Source organism: Harpia harpyja, chromosome 4 (genome assembly GCF_026419915.1).
Source record: "Harpia harpyja isolate bHarHar1 chromosome 4, bHarHar1 primary haplotype, whole genome shotgun sequence".
Classification (NCBI taxonomy): Eukaryota; Metazoa; Chordata; class Aves; order Accipitriformes; family Accipitridae; genus Harpia; species Harpia harpyja.
In genome coordinates this window covers 41,971,909-41,991,533 of record NC_068943.1, presented here as the reverse complement: position 1 = coordinate 41,991,533, position 19,625 = coordinate 41,971,909, and the positions used below count along the sequence as shown (strand labels likewise).

Below are 19,625 nucleotides of genomic sequence, written 5' to 3'. Positions count from 1 at the left end.
ATTTTCCCTCCTTGCAAGCCAGGGACAGGCGTACGATCGCTTTGCTCCGGCGGTACCGGAGCTCCTTCCGTCGTGAACACGCCCCGGCCCATGTTTTAATCAGGCTGCCAGCCAGCATCCTTTCTTCTTTTGCAACTGTGGGATGCTGCCGGAGCCGCGGCCGCTCTCTCCCAGGTTGAAAGCGGCCCCCTTGCCCGGCTGAGATGGCAGCAGTCGCCAGTCCCATCTGGATGGCTGAGTCACAGGGGTCAGAGCCTCGTCTTGCCGCACGTTAATTACCGGTACTTAACTACATGGCTACCTGTGACCGTGAAACAGTTACTTCTGTCTCTCCCTGCCTGGGAAGGTGGATGAAAAAAACATAGAACAAAGCAATAGCAGGGGAAAAACCCAACCCCAAAACCCCACTGCAGGCATAGAGGGCTCCAGGTTCTCGACCGCTCGGGTCTTCTAGCACTGCCAGCAATAAATTCTGAGTTTCTTCTCCTCCTTTTGATTGAAGAACACTAGAAATCAGCTGGGGCGCAGGTGCTGCATTGTGTTAGATTAGCGCTGATTGAATTTGTACACGGGCGCCGATTGAGGTGCAGAGCTCTGCTGACGCCGGTGTGCCGCGAGCGGGGGGGGGAGTTGCCGGATTGTGTCCCTTAATCGGCACCCTTGCACGGTGGCAATGGTGTCATTGGGAGCCTCTCCATGGTTCTTTTCTTCCCTGCTGGGACATAGGGCAGAGCCCCTGTGTACGGTAGAGAGGAATTAGGCTTCCCTGGCGAGAAGACAGCTCTCTGCCGAAGTTTCCTAGGACGGGTAGCGATGCCTCGATGGTAAATTCTGGCAGACATTGGGCCTCTCTCTGGAGAGGAGCTGGAAAGATGTCCCAGCCTTCTTCAAACAGCAGGATGGCCTGGTGGCCACGAGCAAGTTGGAAATCGGTGCCTGGCTGGGTCAGGGACCTGATTCTGGGGAGAGGGTGCGATCGCTTAGGTACCGTTTTGGGCAAGGACAGATGCCTCACTGCGCTTCTTCCAGTGTCTGCAGTTTTCCTGGACTGGCTGCCCCTGCTTGGTGCCTTCATTTTCATCTCTGTTTGGGAGACCAGGTGTGGCCACCGGCATCGACTGACTCTGATGTTAGCATTTAAGTGCCACCTGCTCTATAAACATCCCCATTGGTTTGCTCTATTCAAAGGCCTCCCGCTTTATTTCTTTTGCTGCCGTCTCATATTTCCTTATGAAGATTTCTTTTAAGCTGGTAACAGCTGCCGGCCACTGGGGCTTAGGCTGACGCCTTGCGACCTTCCCTGCTGTGCTGGGGGAGCATCCCGACACATGGATGTGGCCGGATCGCAGCCGTGTGGGGAACGGGGGGCTGCTAGGCTCTAGCCAGAGGCTGTCTGCAAACCTGCTGTGGTCCTGAGGGCAGAAAGCGTTGCTGCTATTTTCTGATCGGCGATGCATTTCGGAGAAGATTGCGATGGCTGTGACTTGCGCGGGGCAGGGAGAGCGGCAGGGAGAGCAACAGGGAGCTTTGTGCTGGGCAGGGATGTGATGGCTCCCTGCAGGAAAGGGCTCGGGTAGAGCCCCGATCCGGAGTGTGCCGAAGGCAGTGTCGACCTTCCAGGGGGCTGCAGAGGGTTTCTGAGCGGACCCCGAGTCATCAGGATACGGTCACGTTGTCGCGTCAGAAACAAGGAAGTCGTGGTGGGAAAATCAAGTGGGAGCTGGGAACAGAACAAGCGCAAGCGCCCGACCCCGTCATGCCGCCCTTCCCTGCGCTGGTGATGTCATTCGGGTGGCGCGCATCCCTGCAAGCTGGAAGTAAAAGCAATGGGGAGTGAAAGAAGGGCTTTAGGAATGAAAGGAAAAGCCTACTTTGCTTTAACAGAGCTGACTGCTGTTTCTGGATGTGCTCCACGTGGAGTGTTAATTCAGAAAAATCCCTTGAGCGGCTTCAGGAAGAAGGTGAGGTCAGTTAGCGGCAGTGGGGGTACCGCGTAGCAGCTCGTCTCGCCGTACGTCCCTTCCCCTTGCGAACTACAATCTGTCTCTTGAGTCGTCTGCAGCACAGCTCTGCCTGCGGCAGTCTTAGCATTGCACCGTGCCACCCACAGCGGTACCCGCGTCCACAGTTCCTGGACCGGGGTGCGGGTGCAGGACAAACCCCTTCAAGGGCAGAGGCGGGCGCAGACCCCGTCCCCACGTTGATGTTGGCTCAAGCTCGGCGGCGACCCAGCATCGGGCTCAAGCTTTGCATCCCCCCCAGTTGTCGCAGGGGCTGCCCGAAGCCCTGCGAATGCTGGGTTGAAACCAGCTGGTGGTGTTTCGTGTGGCGTGGCCCCCTCAGGGGCCGCACGGTGAGCGTTATGTCTCGACTTCTGATGCCTCGCACAGACAGCTCCCGCCCTCCTCATCATCTTGTTATCATTCTAATGTCTGGGAGCTGCAGTCATGGACCAAAACACCATTAAACTCTCTGAAATGGAGCAACTCGACAGCCCCTGCCCTCACAGGCTTATTATCTTTGCAGATGGATATTTTATATTTAGCAGCCTCTAACGTATCTATTTGGGCTTTGATTTTTCACGGGGAGCAGCTTCTATTCTGGTGCTCAGCAGCGAGTGGGCAAACCGCTGCTGCTGGAGAACCGTCAGGGAGAAACCCTCCTCAACAAGCCCTGAGCCTCTGGGGAGGGCAGGCAGTCCTGCAGCTCTTGGAGGGCTCTGGGGAGGGGGTGGTCGGTGGGGAAGGGTTTGCCGGTGGTCCGGAGCTTGTTTGAACAGCACTGGGAGCGCTTGGGGAATCGGAGCGGTGCAGTGGGGCCAGGCAATTAATTAAGCTTGCAGAGAGTGGGAGCTGGTGGTGCCGTGGCTTTGCGGGAGGCGTTTGGGGTCACTGGTGTACGGTGTGGAGGGAGGGAGCTTACGGGGAAAAGGAGAACAGTTTAGGCTGGCCAAGCTTCCCACACGTCCCACACTCTTTGTTTGACCACAGGGGACATGGGTGCAGCGACGGGTTGGGACTCCCCAAGCGGGTGGCAAGGGCTGAATGGGAGGTGGTCGTGCTGGGCGATGCCAGACGGCGCATCCAGGGTCCCCTCCATCCTCGGGGCACTGGGACGGTGTGGGGATGCCGTGGGGCCGCGCACCCCGCATCCGGGCGCCGGGATGGACAGGAGAGTTGGGAGAAGGGATACTGTGGGTGCCTCAGAGAGGAGATAGGGTGCCAGCGGAAGGGATCGGGAGTGAAGACAAAGCGCCTCCCGCCCTCTGCACCGAGAATAAATGTCAGGGATGACAGTGACGGAAACCCAGGCGGTGCAGTCCTGCCCTCGGGGAGCCATTGTGCAAGACCCGCCGTCACGCACCGCAGATGCCATTGTACCCGCGGCTAATGCGACGGTTTACATTGTTGGGAGAGGATTAGAGGAGCCGCCGCGTTTTGATGGCCTGCTTTTAATTTGCATCTTTAACGAAGTGGGAACCACGCCAGGTTCTGTTCTTTTGTGTTTACTTGTGAGGAAGCGTGTTTGTCTCCGACGATTACAAATAAATCTCCTCTGCCTTTGCTCCGGCCGTGCGGAATAAAAGGCGTTCGGAGCCCGTTAACTTTGTAGCTGGGGTGAGGACCGGGCGTGCAGGAGAAATCCCATGAGGAGCCCCCTGCGAAAGTAATGAACAACTTCTTCTCAAAGAAAAGGGTACCGGGGTGTTTGCTCTGCCCCCATGATGCGTGCTTTCGGTTGGAAACTTCCCAGGGTGAAGCACCACCCCGTCTCTGTCGAGGGGCTTTGCTCCCGATCTAGGTGAGCTATTTTAGCCGCCAAAAACCAGGTCAGCCAGCCCGTTCGTGACCGGTTTCAGCCTCTCCATTTGTCATTTCAACGAGACACGCTGCCTACAGGAGAGAAAAGTGGTTTGCGGTTGAAGGGCCACAGAAGCATGTAAAAGTAGTGTCGTTGGTTTCCATAAGGAAGCGGGAGGGTTTGGGGTTGATCCAAAGACAAGTATCTGCCCCGAGCCTCTCGGCTCAGCTGGGGACCGGCAGTCCTGGCCCTGCGGGTGTGAACCCCTCACCTGGACCACTTGGGGTGTGCAACAACGTTTCAGGGTCCTGAGCATCCCATCCCTCAGGATACATTCTGCCCACGGAGAGGGCTTTGTGAGACTGGCTTTATTCCTCCAAGTCTTTGTGTGCCATTTATCCCTCTGAAGTCATGCCGGAAAACTTGTGCTGACCCTCGACACGGCATTTCCCTCACCATGGGGTAGATGTTGAGGGCAGCCCCAGGCTCACGCCAGACGTGCAGCCCTGGACTCGGCCAAATCAGCAGCACAGGAAAGGCGTGTGACGTGGACCGGGAAAGGCAGGCGACAAAGGCAGCGGGTCGTATGTCACGTCCCACGCGTAGGAGGAGCGCTGTCAGTGTCGTCAATGGGGCCAGGCAGGAGCCTGCCGCGGGAGCTATGTGGGGGTCTCCCCTAATAGGTCCAGGAGGAGGGAGACGGTCACTTTGTGCCGCCGAACACAAGGAGCGTGTATGCAGAGTTATCTGTATTGCTGACAGTAAGTGAAATAATTCCTCGGCAAACTTCAAAATTAGCATTTAAGGATGAGGAATAGGGGCAATTAGAGGGGAAGTGGCACAGCGCTGCTGCCCCCAACTCCTTCCCTCGTGCATCTTCTCACGCTGCCACGTTTGGGTTCATCGCCCTCGTCTCTGGCGGAGTGCCGGGATCTCTATGGCAGCTCTTGTCCCCCCTGCAGAGCAAGGGGATAGATACGCATCTCGGGAGACTGTGCCTTCGAGAGGCCGCACGTATCATTGCGAGCACTGGGGGGGGACGGAGCTTGGGCAAAGCCTGGCATCCGAGGCTCCTCAGCAAGCTGCTCTGGTGGAGAGTGGTCGTGGCGGGAGGCAGCCGAAGGGCTGCGGATGGTGAAAAATCTCTGCTCGAAGGCAGGGGGGGTCTAAGTGGGATGCGGAGGCTCGGGAGCAGATGGGATGGGTTGCGTCGCACAAAGAAGGGCTGCGTGGGGGAGCCGGAACCAGGAGGGTGCTGGGGGCTCGGGTTTGGGCAGACAGTATCAGTCCTGAGACGTTCCCCCTGCCTCGCTGGCGGGTTTTCTCCAGGTGAACCATGGAGCCAGGACGGGTTTATTTCCCTCCTGTCTGACAGGCGCTTTATTGTCTTTTGTCCCTTCCAGCCTTGTAAGGCAGGGTTTCTTCTGGAGATGGATACGGTGCCTTCAGGAGACTGTTAATGGGGGTTCGTCTTTGTTCTTAATTAGATCCCTTCAAGGGAAAACCTCCTGGCCTGCTTTATTATCCAGCTTTGTCAGAGCTTGTCTGCTTTATCTAAACACTTTGCAGAAGTCTCTTTACCTGTTTGCTTACTGCAGACATTATCATAATCCTGGTCAATTGGAAATAGGTAGCAAAGACAGCCCGGCAGATGAGGGAGCGCTGGTGGCTTAGTGGCTAACGGAGATCGCTTTCCGACCCAGGTAAGGAAGCTGGCAGAGTGCTCCTCACGTTGGGGTATCGGTCGGTATTTGCCTTTGAAGCACCCGTTCCCAGGGCATGAGAAAACTTGCGGCAGGAAGGCGAGGTCGGGTGAGAAGGTGCCCACAGAAACGTCGCGCTCTCCGTGGCAGCTGATGGGACGGTGGTTTTTCTGCCAACGGTTGCTCTGGCACGAAGCGTGGGAGGGCTGGCTGGTTTTTTTTGAAGGAGGGCAGTTCGTCTGGTCCCTCCCCACCTGCAGCTGCAGGGGACGGCCTGGGCTCGGGTGGAGAGGACCACGATGGGAAGCAAGCGGAGCTGAAGGGACTCGGTCCCAAATCGGCTATGGAGTGGCAGCAACTGAAGAGCGACCTCAAGGGATGGGGAGAAGGAGCCTTTGCCTCCTTGCTCTCGGCCTGAGTTTGTTAGAAGCAGGAGTCTCCAAGTTGCTCCCGCCCGTTTGCTCTGAGCAGTTTCGAGGGTGGTCCCGGTCACCAGGTGCTATGGGCAAGGGATGGTGATGCTGTCCTTGCCCGTCCTTGCGTAAGCGTATCCGTTTGTGTTACAGGTGTCCCTGCGTGCTCATGCAGGCACGGCTCTGAGCCGTAAATGCGAGCCATAAATGGAGAACGAGCGACCCTGGTTCGTGGGGGTCCCCGGGCTGGCCCCAAATCTCCCCGGGAAGTGCAGCCGGTACCCACCAGCTGAAGCCAGGCAGCGGTGGTCGCACACGCCCAGTGATGGCACGAGCTCCTCGTCCCTGTCGCTTTGAACCCTAGTCCTTGTTCTTCACCCCTAATGAGGGGACCCAAGAGTACCTCGCAGGGCTGTAGTCTGGATATTTGTATGAGTGCAGACATGCAAGTTGTCTGTTTTACATATTGCTGCCCTGATTTTTCAGTGCACGCAATGAATAATTTACAGAAGCCGTGCGTAAGTATCTCTTCATTATTCATTATAATGAAGTGAGACAGCAGTAATAGTCCACTAGACTGGAATCCCCCAGGGCCGAACTTAACTCGGCCGCGCTTAGCTTTCCCCTGGTTAATTTGAGCAAAGGGAGGGCTCGCCTTCCCAACAAGGATGTTGCCATCCGCAGGCACGAGGCCACCTCGGTCCGGCAGAGCGCAGCCGGTGCTGGGGCGCATCCGACACCCGGGTGAGCTCCTGGCGCGCCGGCAGTGCCATGGCGGGCCCTCCGTCTTTCCCGGTGTCCGTATGCGATGTGACTGGCGGAGACGTACAGCTTCTGCAAGGGGAAAATTACTCATTTGCGGGTGGATATATGGCTCGTTCCTCTGAACCGAGCGCCTGGGGGGACCCTCAAACACACCGAGTATCGCCCCTTCCCTCAGCCCGATTAATAATCTCGATCGAGGTGACGCTCTGTGATCCCAGCAAGGGAGGCATATAACACCCCCAAAGCCTCTCCAGGAGAGCGCCATGATGGGGACGAGGACAGGGACGGCCCACCAGCCTGTCTCTGAATTTACAGGAGTGCGGAGAGGGACTTGCACGATGAGCTTCCCGATTGACTGTACGTGCCTTTTCATACGGTCTCGGCTGCACCAAGCTGTGGCGGCACTGCCACTGCCAGCATGAGCTTGTGCCTAGCTCAGTTCTCCCAGTTTGCTTTTGTGCTGAGAGAAAGCTCCCCTGTCCTGGTCCGTGGGTGGGAAAGGCGAAGCTCCTGAGAAATGCTGGGCTCTTAATTTAGCTGAATGCTTGGCGCTTTTGTTGCGGGTGCCGTGGTGGCGGCCGAGGCCATGAGTAAATAGATCAAGAAAAATCTATTGAACGGAATGAAAAAGCCATGTTCTCCAGGAACATTTTAATTCCACATCCCCCCCCCCCCCCGCTTCCGTTCTTCGCTAAGCGTAAGTCAGCGCCGTGGACCGGAGCTGCCGAGCCCCCGTGCGTCTTGGAGCGGGGAGGGTGGGAGCTGGGCAGGAAATAAATAATGGAAACAGCCGCTTTGTGTTTTCAAGGCGCTGGTAGGATTTACGGCTGCTTGTCCAAATGTTCCCTTCTCTTCCCTGCGCACTGGCTTTGCCGTCTCCAGCTGTTTCTCTTCTTCCCCTCTCCCCGCACCCATGCCGCAGCCCCTCTGCCCTGGCAGTGGGTGCGTATATCACTCTGGGGATGGCTCGAGGGCTGCGCTGACAAGCCAAACCCTCAGCAAATTTTACAGCTTCATCCGATATCCTCAGTGAGCAGCAAGGGCGAGGTGGGCACGGCAGTGGAGGTTGGTAAGAGGAGGGGGGGTACGGCAAGTCTGCGTGGCTTGCGGAGGTCAAATGTAATGGGATTTTCATCTGCGGTTCCCCAGCTCTGTGTAAAAGAAAAAGGCAGGGGTTTTTTGTGGCAAACCCACCATTTCTGTGAGATCTCAGGTGATGGGGGGATGCAGGACATGGCAGCAGGGTAGGTCGGCTGTGGCATGCGCCACCTCCGTGCCAGTGGTTCACCTGTGCGTGACAGGGAGCTGGCACCGCAGCTCCCATCCCGCTCGTGTCCCCTTTTAGGAGCTGGGATGCTCGCCATGTGTTCTGTTCCAGCTTTGTGACCCTCTGTCTCTTCCTTTGCAGGTGTACCGTGGACGACCGGGTCACGCGGGTAGCCTGGTTGAACCGCAGCACCATCCTGTATGCCGGCAATGACAAGTGGTCTATAGACAACCGCGTGGTCATCCTCTCCAACACCAAGACCCAGTACAGCATCAAGATACACAACGTGGACGTCTACGACGAGGGCCCCTACACCTGCTCCGTGCAGACAGACAATCACCCCAAGACTTCGCGTGTCCATCTCATTGTGCAAGGTAGGTCTTAACGTGCCTCGCGCTATTGCTGAACTGACTGCTCGATACGGAAGGCTGTCTGGACTTGTGAAGGGTTCGGAAGCCCTCTCAGTGATGGAGACGGAGGGATCCGACCAACATCTGTTGCTTCAGGGATTGAGTGGCACAGGAACAGGGGCATAGGCAAGCGCCCGCCGTGCCAGGGAGGAGACAGACTGGCATCATCTCAGCCTCACTGTGTTGCATGGTCATCACGTGGGGCAGGGGACACCTGAGAACTGAAACCGGGGCCGACGTGCTCTTCCTCCTCCCCGCCTTGCCTGGCCCCACTGTCGATTTGACCTGTCTCCACTGCTTGGGCCCGCGTCGCTCGGCTCGCTGCGTAGGGCAGCTGTTGGTAAGGCGCTTGGGCACGCGTCCGAAGATGCTTCGGGAGAGCCAAAAGCAAAGCACCACCGCCCGCGGCGGAGGAGTGGACTCCAATGACATGAGGCTCCACGGTTTTGGGTGAGCGGGCAGATCGTGCGAGCGTGTCGAAGTCACTGCGGGGCCGCAAAGGGCTTTTGGTGCAGGGCTTTGTAGGTGAGAGTGTCGGCATAGCGGACACTGTTGGGTTGCCCAGCAGTGTTCCTGAGGCTGCTCTGATGGGGGGATCTGGGTGCCGGCAGATCGGAGGTGCCATAGCACCCCGGTGGACGCCACCTCCGGATCCTTGCGGCTTTGTGCCGGCTACCGGCTTTTGTCCGGTCTCTAGATTAATTTTTCAGAGTTAGTGTTAGTTCAGGTTAGATAAAGATAATGAAAGTTTCCTAATCCTCTTAAGGAAGATTTATCAGGCTGAGTCGAAAGCTCTCGGAATACAATAAAGCGTGTATAAAACCAGGAACTAATCTTTCCTTTAATTTCAAACAGCTGATGGGTATTGATTTTGCAATGAGCAAATCTGAAAAATTTCTTGGCCTCAACGTGTCTCTGCGAAGCCCCCAACGCAGACGTGTAGGTATTTATGTATCCTTCTCATTCGGAGGAGGCAGGGTTTGATCGCGGCCACCCATCTGAGTGGTTTTCCCACCCAGTCTTGGCAGGAGCGCGTCGGGGGGCCCCGCACTGCGCGCACCGGGCTACATCAGAGAGGGGAGCGCTCGCCTCGGGAAGAGGGGAGCGGAGTTGGCTGGGAGTGTCCCCTCCATCCCCCTTCACTGGGTCTCTCCTTCTCCCCCTTTTTGAGTTGCGTGTGAGCCGTCTGTCTGCGAAGTTTAATCAGTTTATCCCGTCTGCTCTCTAATCGTGCTAATCCATCCGGTCAACAGCGGTGAAGTATACGAGTGCTTTGCGCCTCATGAAATCAGGTGAACCGGCAGTGGTGCTCAGCACCCGCTCCCCTCACCCTTTTTTCGGGCGCTTGCCAGGCTCGGGTGGGCAGGCGGGTGAAGGAGAGAGAGAGTTTGCATCCAGAGTGACTGTCTGGTGGTGAGGCATTGCTAACTGTGCTGAGAAAAGTTTTCCTCTGGTGCAAGCAAGTCCCGTTAGATCGCGCCCACCGCAGCAGTGACTGCGGTTCTTGGCAGCGTTGCTTCTCTGCAGCCAAAGGGAAGCCTGAGAGGAGCTGGGGATACGTGGTTATGCAGGCCCAGGTCAAGCGGTTTCTGTCTTTCTCTTTCCATGCATTCAGCTCAAGCCACACTGTTTGCCTGAGTTGGTCTGCCAAGAAAATCTATCTGTAGGTGCCGCTTTGCTGTCTTGTTCATGGCGAGGGCTGGAGAAGCAAATCCTTCCACGCTCTGTCCCCACTTCAGCTCCAATGAGTTCTTTGGAAGCTAAAACGTGCTTTCCGGTGGTTCAGGCCGAGCGGCATCGCCCACCGGCACCGTCAGCGTAGCCGAGGGCTGGTAGTCTCTGTGCTCGCACGCCGGGGAAGAGCCGGCTTTCTACAAGGGCCAATAGCACACAGCCGCTGGGAGGAATGGAGCGGTTTTCCATAGGTGCGTTCGGTCCTGGCCGCGCATGCCAGCAGAGCACGCGCTTTGCAGGGAAGGAGCGATGCCGTGTTTCTGGTGGAGCTCCCCTGGCCTGAAATACGGCCTCAGAAGCGAGGTTTGGGGCCCTCCTTTGTCAAGGAGGCAGCTGTCCCGGCAGCAGCGGCAGGAGGACTGCGGATGATGGCTGTGCACGACCTGGCAGCACGCTTTGCCCGTGCCGGCCAGCAAGCAGGTAGTGATGATGGGTTAGCGACCGCGTTCAGGTCAATTAATTATATTTGTATTTTGCAGAATGAAAAGGTGGCCAGATGGGCTATTGATTCTTTGCCCCCATGTTCAGTTGGGTTTTAATTGTGCTACTGTGGGGCCTGGCCTTCCCTCCTAGCAACCCAGCAATAAATCTGCCAGGGAGTCGCAGTCAACAGTAAATGCGTCTCTTTGTGTCATTATTAATGTGTCTCTGGGATTGGTTCATCGCCGCAGCCGTTCACAAGGGTTTATAAGAGCGTAGGCGCCGGGAAGCCAGGAGGGGATTTTTGCCTCCCTTTTCCTCTTTTTTTCAGGGGCCGCTTCGTGACAACGGGACGGACGCTTTCGGGGACGTGCGCGAGTGCTTGCGGCATGCCGGTGCGTTTTGGGGAGAGTTAGGAATGTGGAGAGAACCGGCATTTCATCTCGCATAAGGAGAAGATGACCCGCCTCCTCTTGTAAACAGCTTGAGTGGAGGGTGGCGTGGGGCCGGACTTTGGGTGAGCCCTCCTGCCTCTGGGTGTGACCCACTGCGAAGCCCACCTCCGCTCCTGGGAGGCGCGAACCCGCAGGGATGAGCCGGCAGACCTTCCCGCATCATGCCGCAAAACGGTTTCAGTGTGAGGAGCGTGGTAGACCATAGGCAGGACGCAGCCGTACCTCCGTGGCGTGGGCCATTTTGGGACACGGGCTGTCTTTCAGTCTGAAAAGTGGGGCTGGGGGTCTGTGTTTCGGTTGAGGCCGCGGCTTTTGCAGTCAGCGCCCCGGGAAAGAGGAAGCCTGTTGTCCTCCTCGTAGCAGCAGATGTAGAGAGGAGGGCATACGTGCCATAGCATAGCATGGCGTCACTTCAGGATCCGTGTGGTGCCCTGTCCGGCGGGAAACGTCGATACTGGCCATCCCTTCCTCCCTCCCATAGCGGTCTTTGGTATTCCTCAGATGTCCTCTGTTTCTGATTTATTTAGAGAACCCTCCTCTGTACTGCCTTAATCCTACTCGCCATAGATTTTTCATTAAAACCTCTCCTGGCTGTCGGCATCGTTACCATTAGCTTCCGGTCAGCGCAATCCGTTTTCCCGTCTCGGCGTTCGCCGCTTTCCTCACCCCGGGAGCCAGGGCGACTTTCAAAGGACTGTGGCCTTCACTCCTGGTAGCGAGGTTGTGGTCCTGCGGTCGGTTCTCTGAATGCACTTAAGGATGCTCTGCCAGAGCCGGTCCCGTGTCCCTCGTCGCATCCGCCGCCTCTCAAAGCGGCACTGGTGCAGGCATAGCTCTGCAGTAAGCATCTCAAAAGCAAACCAAGTCTTTATTTTATCCTTCTTCCTGACAACAATTGGCTCCTCGAGTCTCTGTAAGGGCAACCCCCACCCCCCGCCCCATGCTGGCCCCCTTAAGCTCTTTTTCCCCAGTGCCGACTGGGCTCCAGGCTCCCCTCTGGACCACAGATTTCACGACGGTTGTGGTTCAGCTCGCTTTCGTCGCACTACTTTTGATATCCAGGCAGGAGCTAAGACCACGATACTTATTACAGCTTACTAGGAGGCCGTATGGTGCACGGCAAGCTGAGGGGAGCGGCTTAGCTTTCTTCGGTTGTCGTAGGAAAGACCCAATAATAGGCTCTAAATGTAGAAAGTGCTTCTCTCTTAAGTGCTTAGCATTTAGACGCTGGGGAGTTTAGCGTGAGGGGCATGCATGCGGTGTACAGAAGCAGCCCGGAGAAGGGAAAGGGTGGGAGCAAGCGATGCCTGGCAGGCTGTGACCTCCTGAGCAGGCTCGTCTCCCTGCTCCTGCTTGGGAGCTTCGTCTGCACTTGGGATACTTGCCCCTTACTGGGCAGGTTTTTTTTTTTTTCTTGTCTACCTGTGATGGGTTAACCCTGGCTGAACGCCAGGTGCCCACCAGTGCTGTTCTATCACTCCCCCTCCTTCTCAGCTGGACAGGGGAGAGAAAATATAACAAAGAGCTTGTGGGTTGAGATAAGGATAGGAGAGATCACTCACCAATTACTGTCACAGGCAAAACAGACTCAGTTTGGGGAAAATTAACTCGATTTATTACAAATCAACTGGAGTAGGGTAATGAGAAATAAAACCAAATCTCAGAACACCTTCCTTCCACCCCTCCCTTCTTCCTGGGCACAACTTCACTCCCGGATTCTCTACCAACCCCCCAGCGGCACAGGGGGACGGGGATGGGGTTTATGGTCAGTTCATCACACGTTATTTTCTGCCGCTTCATCCTCCTCAGGGGGAGGACTCATCACACTCTTCCCCTGCTCCAGCGTGGGGTCCCACTCACGGGAGACAGTCCTCCACGAACTTCTCCAACGTGGGTCCTTGCCACGGGCTGCAGTTCTTCACGAACTGCTCCAGCATGGGTCCCTTCCACGGTGTGCAGTCCTTCAGACACAGACTGCTCCAGCGTGGGCCCCCCACGGGGTCACAAGTCCTGCCAGAAAACCTGCTCCGTGGGCTCCTCTCTCCACAGATCCGCAGGTCCTGCCAGGAGCCTGCTCCAGCGCGGGGTTCCCACGGGGTCACAGCCTCCTTCGGGAACCCACCTGCTCCGGCGTGGGGTCCTCCACGGGCTGCAGGTGGATATCTGCTCCACCGTGGACCTCCGTGGACTGCAGGGGGACAGCCTGCCTCACCATGGTCTTCACCATGGGCTGCAGAGGAATCTCTGCTCCGGCGCCTGGAGCATCTCCTCCCCCTCCTTCTTCACTGACCTTGGTGTCCGCAGGGTTGTTTCTCTTCCATGTTCTCACTCCTCTCTCCGGCTGCCGAATACCGTCTGTCCCAACTTTTTTTCCTTCTTAAAAATGTTATCACAGAGGCGTTACCATTACCACTGATTGGCTCGGCCTTGGCCGGCGGCGGGTCCGTCTTAGAGCCGGCTGGTATGGGCTCCCTCGAACACAGGGGAAGCTTCCAGCAGCTTCTTACAGAAGCCACCCCTGTAACCCCCCCCCCGCTACCAAAACCTTGCCACACAAAGCCAATACACTGCCTAAGAAACAAGACAATAGCGCGGAAAAGAGGTGATGTGCAGTTGACACAATGCAAAACGTCCGACACAAAATGTTGGCAGAGGTTCCCATTGCTTCTCATAGCATGCTGGCGAGATTTTACATACATCTTGGATTGAGGGTTTGCAGGGATGGCGAAGGTGGTTCTTGCGGGTCAGGGAACACCTCTGTCTTGCCAGGTGACACATCATGTCCCAAGTGAAGTCTTCATCACCTGCCCATCCTGTACAGGCTGCTCATTATGTTATGGGCATCAGGGGGTCGACCACCCTCCGTCCTGCTGGCAGCAGCAAGGGGACATCCCAGGAGGAAGGCAGCTCCTCGCACCAACGTCTCAAAAGGCTGAGGGCTCATCCCAGGTCCTCCGTACCTGCCCAAGCTTGTCTCAGCATTGTTGGAACAAGGGCACAGATATTATGGGGTGGTGGCTGAGATCTCCAGCCGAGGCGGCACAGGCAGGGGTAGAAGAGCCTTCCTCGTGCGCATTTCTCCCCTCTTGGCATCTAAGCTGCTCGTTGGGTGGGGTGGCAAATGGGCCGGTGATGTATCGGAGCACGTCTTCCCTTTGCCGTGCCTCCAGGTCTAATTGAGTGTTTTGTCGACGGCTCTGTTCAGGGGCTCGGCTCAGGCTGGTCCTCGCAGCGCCAGGTTCATTGTCCTGGCGGGGACAAGCGAAACGGTTAATCAAAGCAGGAGACTCTCCCAGAGGTCAAGCGTGTAGCCAGTGGGGATGGAGTGCAGGGAAAGAAAAAGGAAATCAAAGGGCTGTTAAGAGGAAATGGAAAAGAATCAGTTTGGCTGGAAAGACATCTTCCCGTCAGGAGCAAGAGCCCAAAATGCATAATGTCCATGGCATTTAAAGTAATGTTTCCCACCTCCTCCTTTGGGGGCCTGTGCATGGGTGGAAAGAGAAGGGGCCCGGCGCAGGCAGAGCCATTTATTTAGCTGGATGCGGGACGGTGTAAGAGGGACAAAACACAACCGTGAGCAAGCACGCAGGCAAAATCAATCAGGGTGAGCTCCGTTAGGAAGAGTCGGGGGGAGCTGCTGGGGAGGAGCAGGCTTTTTTTTCGTTTCCAGGCAGGGGGCCTTTGAAAGCTGCTGCTTTGGGAAGTGAAAGCATAGGCAAGCAGTCAAAACCTCCAGCAATCCCTAAGCGTCGCTCCGCCGGGGCTTTGCATCAGCACCGCTGCTCGGTGCGTCTCGTCTCGGTGCCTGCGGGTCTCACGCGAGACTCCCATCAGGCGTCCGGGGAACAAACATGCTCGTAATGCCTGCAAACAGGAGAGGAGACCCTGGCCTGCGTGGCGGTGCCATGCCAGGCGTCCCTGCGGCAGCAGGCCACGGGGAAATGCTTTCTTTTCCCCCCGAGGCAGAAGCAGGATGGGATGCGGCATCTGGGCCTGATGTGTGTTCATGCGACCGGGAGCAGAACTCGCTTCTGCCCTGGAGCTGACGGTATGTTCTGGGAGCGGGGAGGTGTCCACCTGTCAAGGCACCGTGCTGTTCTGCCATCCGGGACCGTGCTGGAGGCTTGCCCAGGGGTCTTGATGTATTTGAATTGGTATGCACGTTTAGCTATCGTGAGCCTGTAAGGGTTATGACAGGACACTTGAGGGCATGTAAGTCACGGTGCTGGATGGGGACGGCGCAGGCGGCGCTGAGCAGGGCTGTCCAGGAACGCGGCAGCAATCACTGAGCTCGTGGCAGTGGGAGGCATCTGCCGCCATGCTCCTGCAGAGCCGCCTCCAGCCCATGGCAGAGAGGAGCACGGTCGGTCCCAGAGGACGTGGGGATTCGGTGGCCCACCGCGCCTCGGCCGGACCGGGGCGGCGTGGGTCGAGGTTGCGGCTGGGAATCAGGTCAGTGCTGGACTCGTGAGGTGGCTCGCTGGGAAGGAGCGCTGCTGCCCCAGTGCTGTTTCCCGGTCTCCCCGAAGAGCACGTCAGGTTTCGGAGAGCAATGCCCATCTTGCTGAAGGTGGTGGCCGATGGCCATGCGTCTCGCCTAGCACAGAGCGCGGTGCTCCCGTGGATGGAAAGGAGTGCCCGTGACAAGTGACGTATACTGCTGTCCTGGGATGGGAAAAGGCTTGAAAGGAGCAACTGGACCCCCACCTTGCCCTGCCTTCCTCCCTCCCCGAAGAAACAGAGGGAAGGGTGAGAGAGCCAAGACAGCTAAACGAGGGAGATGCAGCAGCAACTGGTGGCGATGTGGTGGCAGATTCAAAGCCAAAGAGAGCCCAGCGAAAATCTGGAAGGAATAGCAAAGATTGAAGATGGAAGCAAGCAGAGGGGGAATAAAAACCAAAAAAAAAAAAAAGGATGAGATGAAAAGCCGAGAGACTTGTAGAACAAAGGGAAGAGAGAAGGAAACGTGCACACGCAGAAAAGCACAGAGCATCGAAAGAGCATGAGGTGGCAAAGGGGAAAAATGAAAGAGTAATGAAGGAGCGAGGGCACGGAGAGGGGGAAGGTCTGGAAAGAGTCAGGTCTTCTGACCAGCAGGAAGAAAACAGCACGCACTGCCCAGGTGGGAACAGCTGCTGTCCTTAGAGCAGCCGGTATAATGTGCTAACCTGAAATCTGGGTGGGAGCACGGAGGAGGCAAGGGACAGGATGGGACAGGACAGGACGGGGAGTGCCCAGAGAGCGTCCTCGGGCTGCTGTTCTCGAGGCTTCTTGAAATCGGCGAAAAGGAGCTGGCGGGAGCAGAGGCATCGGAGGCGTCGGGACGTGCCGCGGTAACTGGGAGCCGAGGGAATGGAAGCGTGGTGGCAGCCAATTAATTACTGCAAAAAGCAAAAATGGGGAAGAGGGGGGAGGACCAGAGAAGTTGTTTCCCCATTATACTTCCGAACAGAAAGAATGTTTTAGCGTGCGCACAAATAGCTCCCTGGGAAGCACTCTCATTTCCTAATTGTTCATAAATTTACTGACAGGTGGTTACACAGTAGGTATAACACTCTTAGTTTCAGTTTTATCGCTTTCCCTGTCTCAGGGCAAAAACCTGGAGAAAAAGGGAGCATGGCGAGCGGCCGGGAGACACTGCCTAGCACAGGGTGCTTGATGCCCCCATTTTGTCTGGGCAACATCTTGTGAGCGGTCAGTCCCTGGCGTGGCCGGATTTTGCCTTTGCTCAGACCGAGGGGTCCATGCTGGCTTGGCCATCCCTTGGCGTTTCATGCCAATGGGTCTTGCGGCGTTGCGGTCCGCTCCCGCGGGAGGAGAATGAACTATGGGGTCCTGTGCAACGGTCCCGGGCTCCGAAGGCATCTGTAGCAGTGTTATTTTGGCTGGTGGTTTTTTTTTTTCTTTCCTTCCCCTTCAGCTGCGCTCCAACAGTGTGTTGAAAGACACACAGGTAGGGGGAGAGATGCGGTGGCTGGGGGGGCTGTCAGCCAGGCCGGAAAAAATCTCATCTCCATGGCAGAGAGGATGCGTTCAAAATAGGCGCGTTACGATCCTTTCCCATAAAAGGTTCACACAAAGAAAGTTTTACCGGGGAAGGCCGAGAAAAGGGAGCGTTTAACAGCCAGAGAAGGGAAAGGGAAGATCTGCCCCGAAACGAAGCGCCTGTAGAGCGCATGAGGTGGCAGTGGGGTGACGTGCCGCTCGCTTGGCTGAGAAATTTGACAAAAGTCAGTCCATTGACCAAACCGTAGCTGTTGGATGCGCTTAATCCATTACCCCAATACAAACAACTCTGACGAACCTCTCCGATTGGGCGGTTGTTGGAACAGGTTCGATCAACATTTTGTTAAAACTCCTGACGTCGCCTCCTTGACCCCCGTTGCTTCCCCTGCCGGCTAGACGGGACGTCAAGGCACGTTCGTGCAGGGTTACCGTGCTCATCCTCGTGGCTCCCCCCCCGTGCCCTGAAGCCAAAGAGGAACGGGAGGTAGGGAAACACATCTGTTTCTAGCTGGCAGCAGGTGCTCCCCAGCCGGGAGCTGGCTCACGGGTCTGTGCCCGCATCTCTTCTTTAAGGGCATCAGCCCCCAACAGGAGCTGTTCTTGGGAAGATCTTGTCTTGCCAGTGCCTTCAGCAGACACGCAGGGCCAGACCGGAGGCCACCAGCGCTGTCCCGCCGCGCTTCTCATCTGTGCTTCTCATCCGTGAAGATGATAGATAGCCCAGGCAAAACATCCACTTTTGGCATATTTGCCTTCTTTGTGCTGCCTTCCCGTATGCTAGCGAGTCGTCACGCGGTGACGCCTCTGACAGCTCCATCCTGCCTACAGTGAAGAGGTGGTTAAGTGTGGTGCTGGGGCGGGGGCATGGCCCACCATAGGCAGGCCGGTGTCTGTGGTGGCTGTCGCCTCCCCACAGAGCGCCGAAGGCGAGACGTGCCCCTCTGCAGGCAGGGCCGTCCCTAGAGGGTCCCGTTCCTCAGGTAGAGCTGGGCAAGTGGCTGTCGTCCAGCGGTTTGAAGAGCCCATAGGTATCCGTCTATCGTCTCACTGTACCGAAGTAGGAAGAGGTCTCTTTTAATGGCTTAGGAGCTAATGACATGGAGGAGGGACATCAGTTGCGCCTGTCGGCCGCAGCGCTCACGCAGGCTCTCCGCTCCGAGGCATGCTGTGGTAATGATCTGGCAGCTAAAAATAGTCTGGGGCTGTGGCGGCGAGCCCCTCCGGTAGGGATCGGCGCTAAGGAGCGGCTGAGAGATGAGTCAGCCTGCGCACAGTCGCTTGTGTCAGTGTCATGTGTAGTCAGCGATCGCGCAGGGATTACCGACATGCCGTCTCCTGCCGCACAGTTTAGCAGGGAAGAGGCGTCCCCGCCAGCGTGGGCCAGAGCCACGGACCCCTGGGCAAGGCAGCGGCCATCCCTCCTCACGCTTGAGTGTCCGGTAGCGGCTCGCAAGGTTCAAACTCTCCGATTGCTTTCATCCCCGGATGGGCCGGCTGCACAGTAGCAGCAGGGGCAAAGCCGGCACCCGGAGAAGCCGCCAGGACCGGTGACATTTGGGAGAGCCCCAGAGATTGCTTGGCTGTGCACGCGAGGGACTTCCGGAGCACCGCATGTAGCGTGAAAGGACATGGCAGCGTCCCCAAAGCGTGATGCCACCGCCAGCCCCGCAGGGCTATTTGCAGCCCCCAGTTTGGGAGGGTGAGGAGAGGGATGGCGTCTCACGGTCCCCACAAGTGGCAGCAGAAACTGGTGCACGCCTGGGCCTGACAGAGAGCGTGGATCAGCGCGTCGGGCAGTTCGGGTCTGAAGTGGTAGAGGAAGGAGATAAATCACGGGCTTACTGTTACTGCATTTACTGGCATCGCTTTCGCATTCAATTTCTCTCGCTAGCTTTCCGAATGAACAAGAAATTATGGTGCAACTGTCTTTTTGGGCCTACTGAACTTACCTGTGATTAGTATTAGGCAGGTCAACAAAATCCTCCGCAGGCTGCTCGCCACTCCGGTGAGACTGCGCCGCTCCTCGCTTCCTCCGGATTTATTCTGTATTCAATTTGCTTGTAGTCGTCTTTTACAAGGAAGGCAGGACCGTGCGTAAGGAGGGTAGGGAACGTGCGTTGCCGTATCGCTTTCGCCCCCTGCAACTCCGGAAGGTGAGCATCTCAACCCTTGTCCCGCGAGCAGTCTCGGGGCCGGGGAGGACGTCCAGAGTGGGCGACGGCCACGTCTGTCCACGGTGCAACCCCGGCAGCCCCATGGGAATCCGCATCCCGTCCCAATGGCAGCCGAGGGCTGCTTCATTTGGGCAGGTATCTCACACATGGGGGCCTCTGCCTGTTACAGCTTTATTGCCCTTGAGCGATCGAGGAGTGTCTCGCCCATTTTCCTTAGCTATTGTACGATCAGGTGTGTAGCGACATGCATGTGGGCTAACGGGAGCTGCTCAGGGGAGCAAGCTATTATAAACTGTGCACGAGAAAGCGTTCACCTGGCGAAAGGCAGAGCGGGCGACGACGCTCCGTCTCCCCACCCGAGCGACAGCCCCGCCGTCATCATTTCTCCTGCTGTTCGGATGTTTGCCTGGCCGTCATTTCTTATCTTCTATATGTAGCGAGGAGAGGCTGTTGTAACTACGGGATATTGGCTGTGCA

At 56.9% G+C, this 19,625-nt stretch overlaps 1 protein-coding gene across 5 annotated transcripts in view; it reads left to right on the top strand.

Moving 5' to 3' along the window:
- The window catches only part of LOC128141546 (opioid-binding protein/cell adhesion molecule homolog), a 312,385-nt gene that overhangs the window by 270,499 nt on the left and 22,261 nt on the right, over positions 1 to 19,625 (top strand). For all 5 annotated transcript variants that reach the window (XM_052786398.1, XM_052786400.1, XM_052786401.1 and 2 more), the window contains one exon: positions 8,091 to 8,323. In XM_052786398.1, coding sequence (XP_052642358.1) covers positions 8,091 to 8,323 — 233 coding nt within the window. The remainder of the gene's footprint in view (positions 1 to 8,090; positions 8,324 to 19,625) is intronic.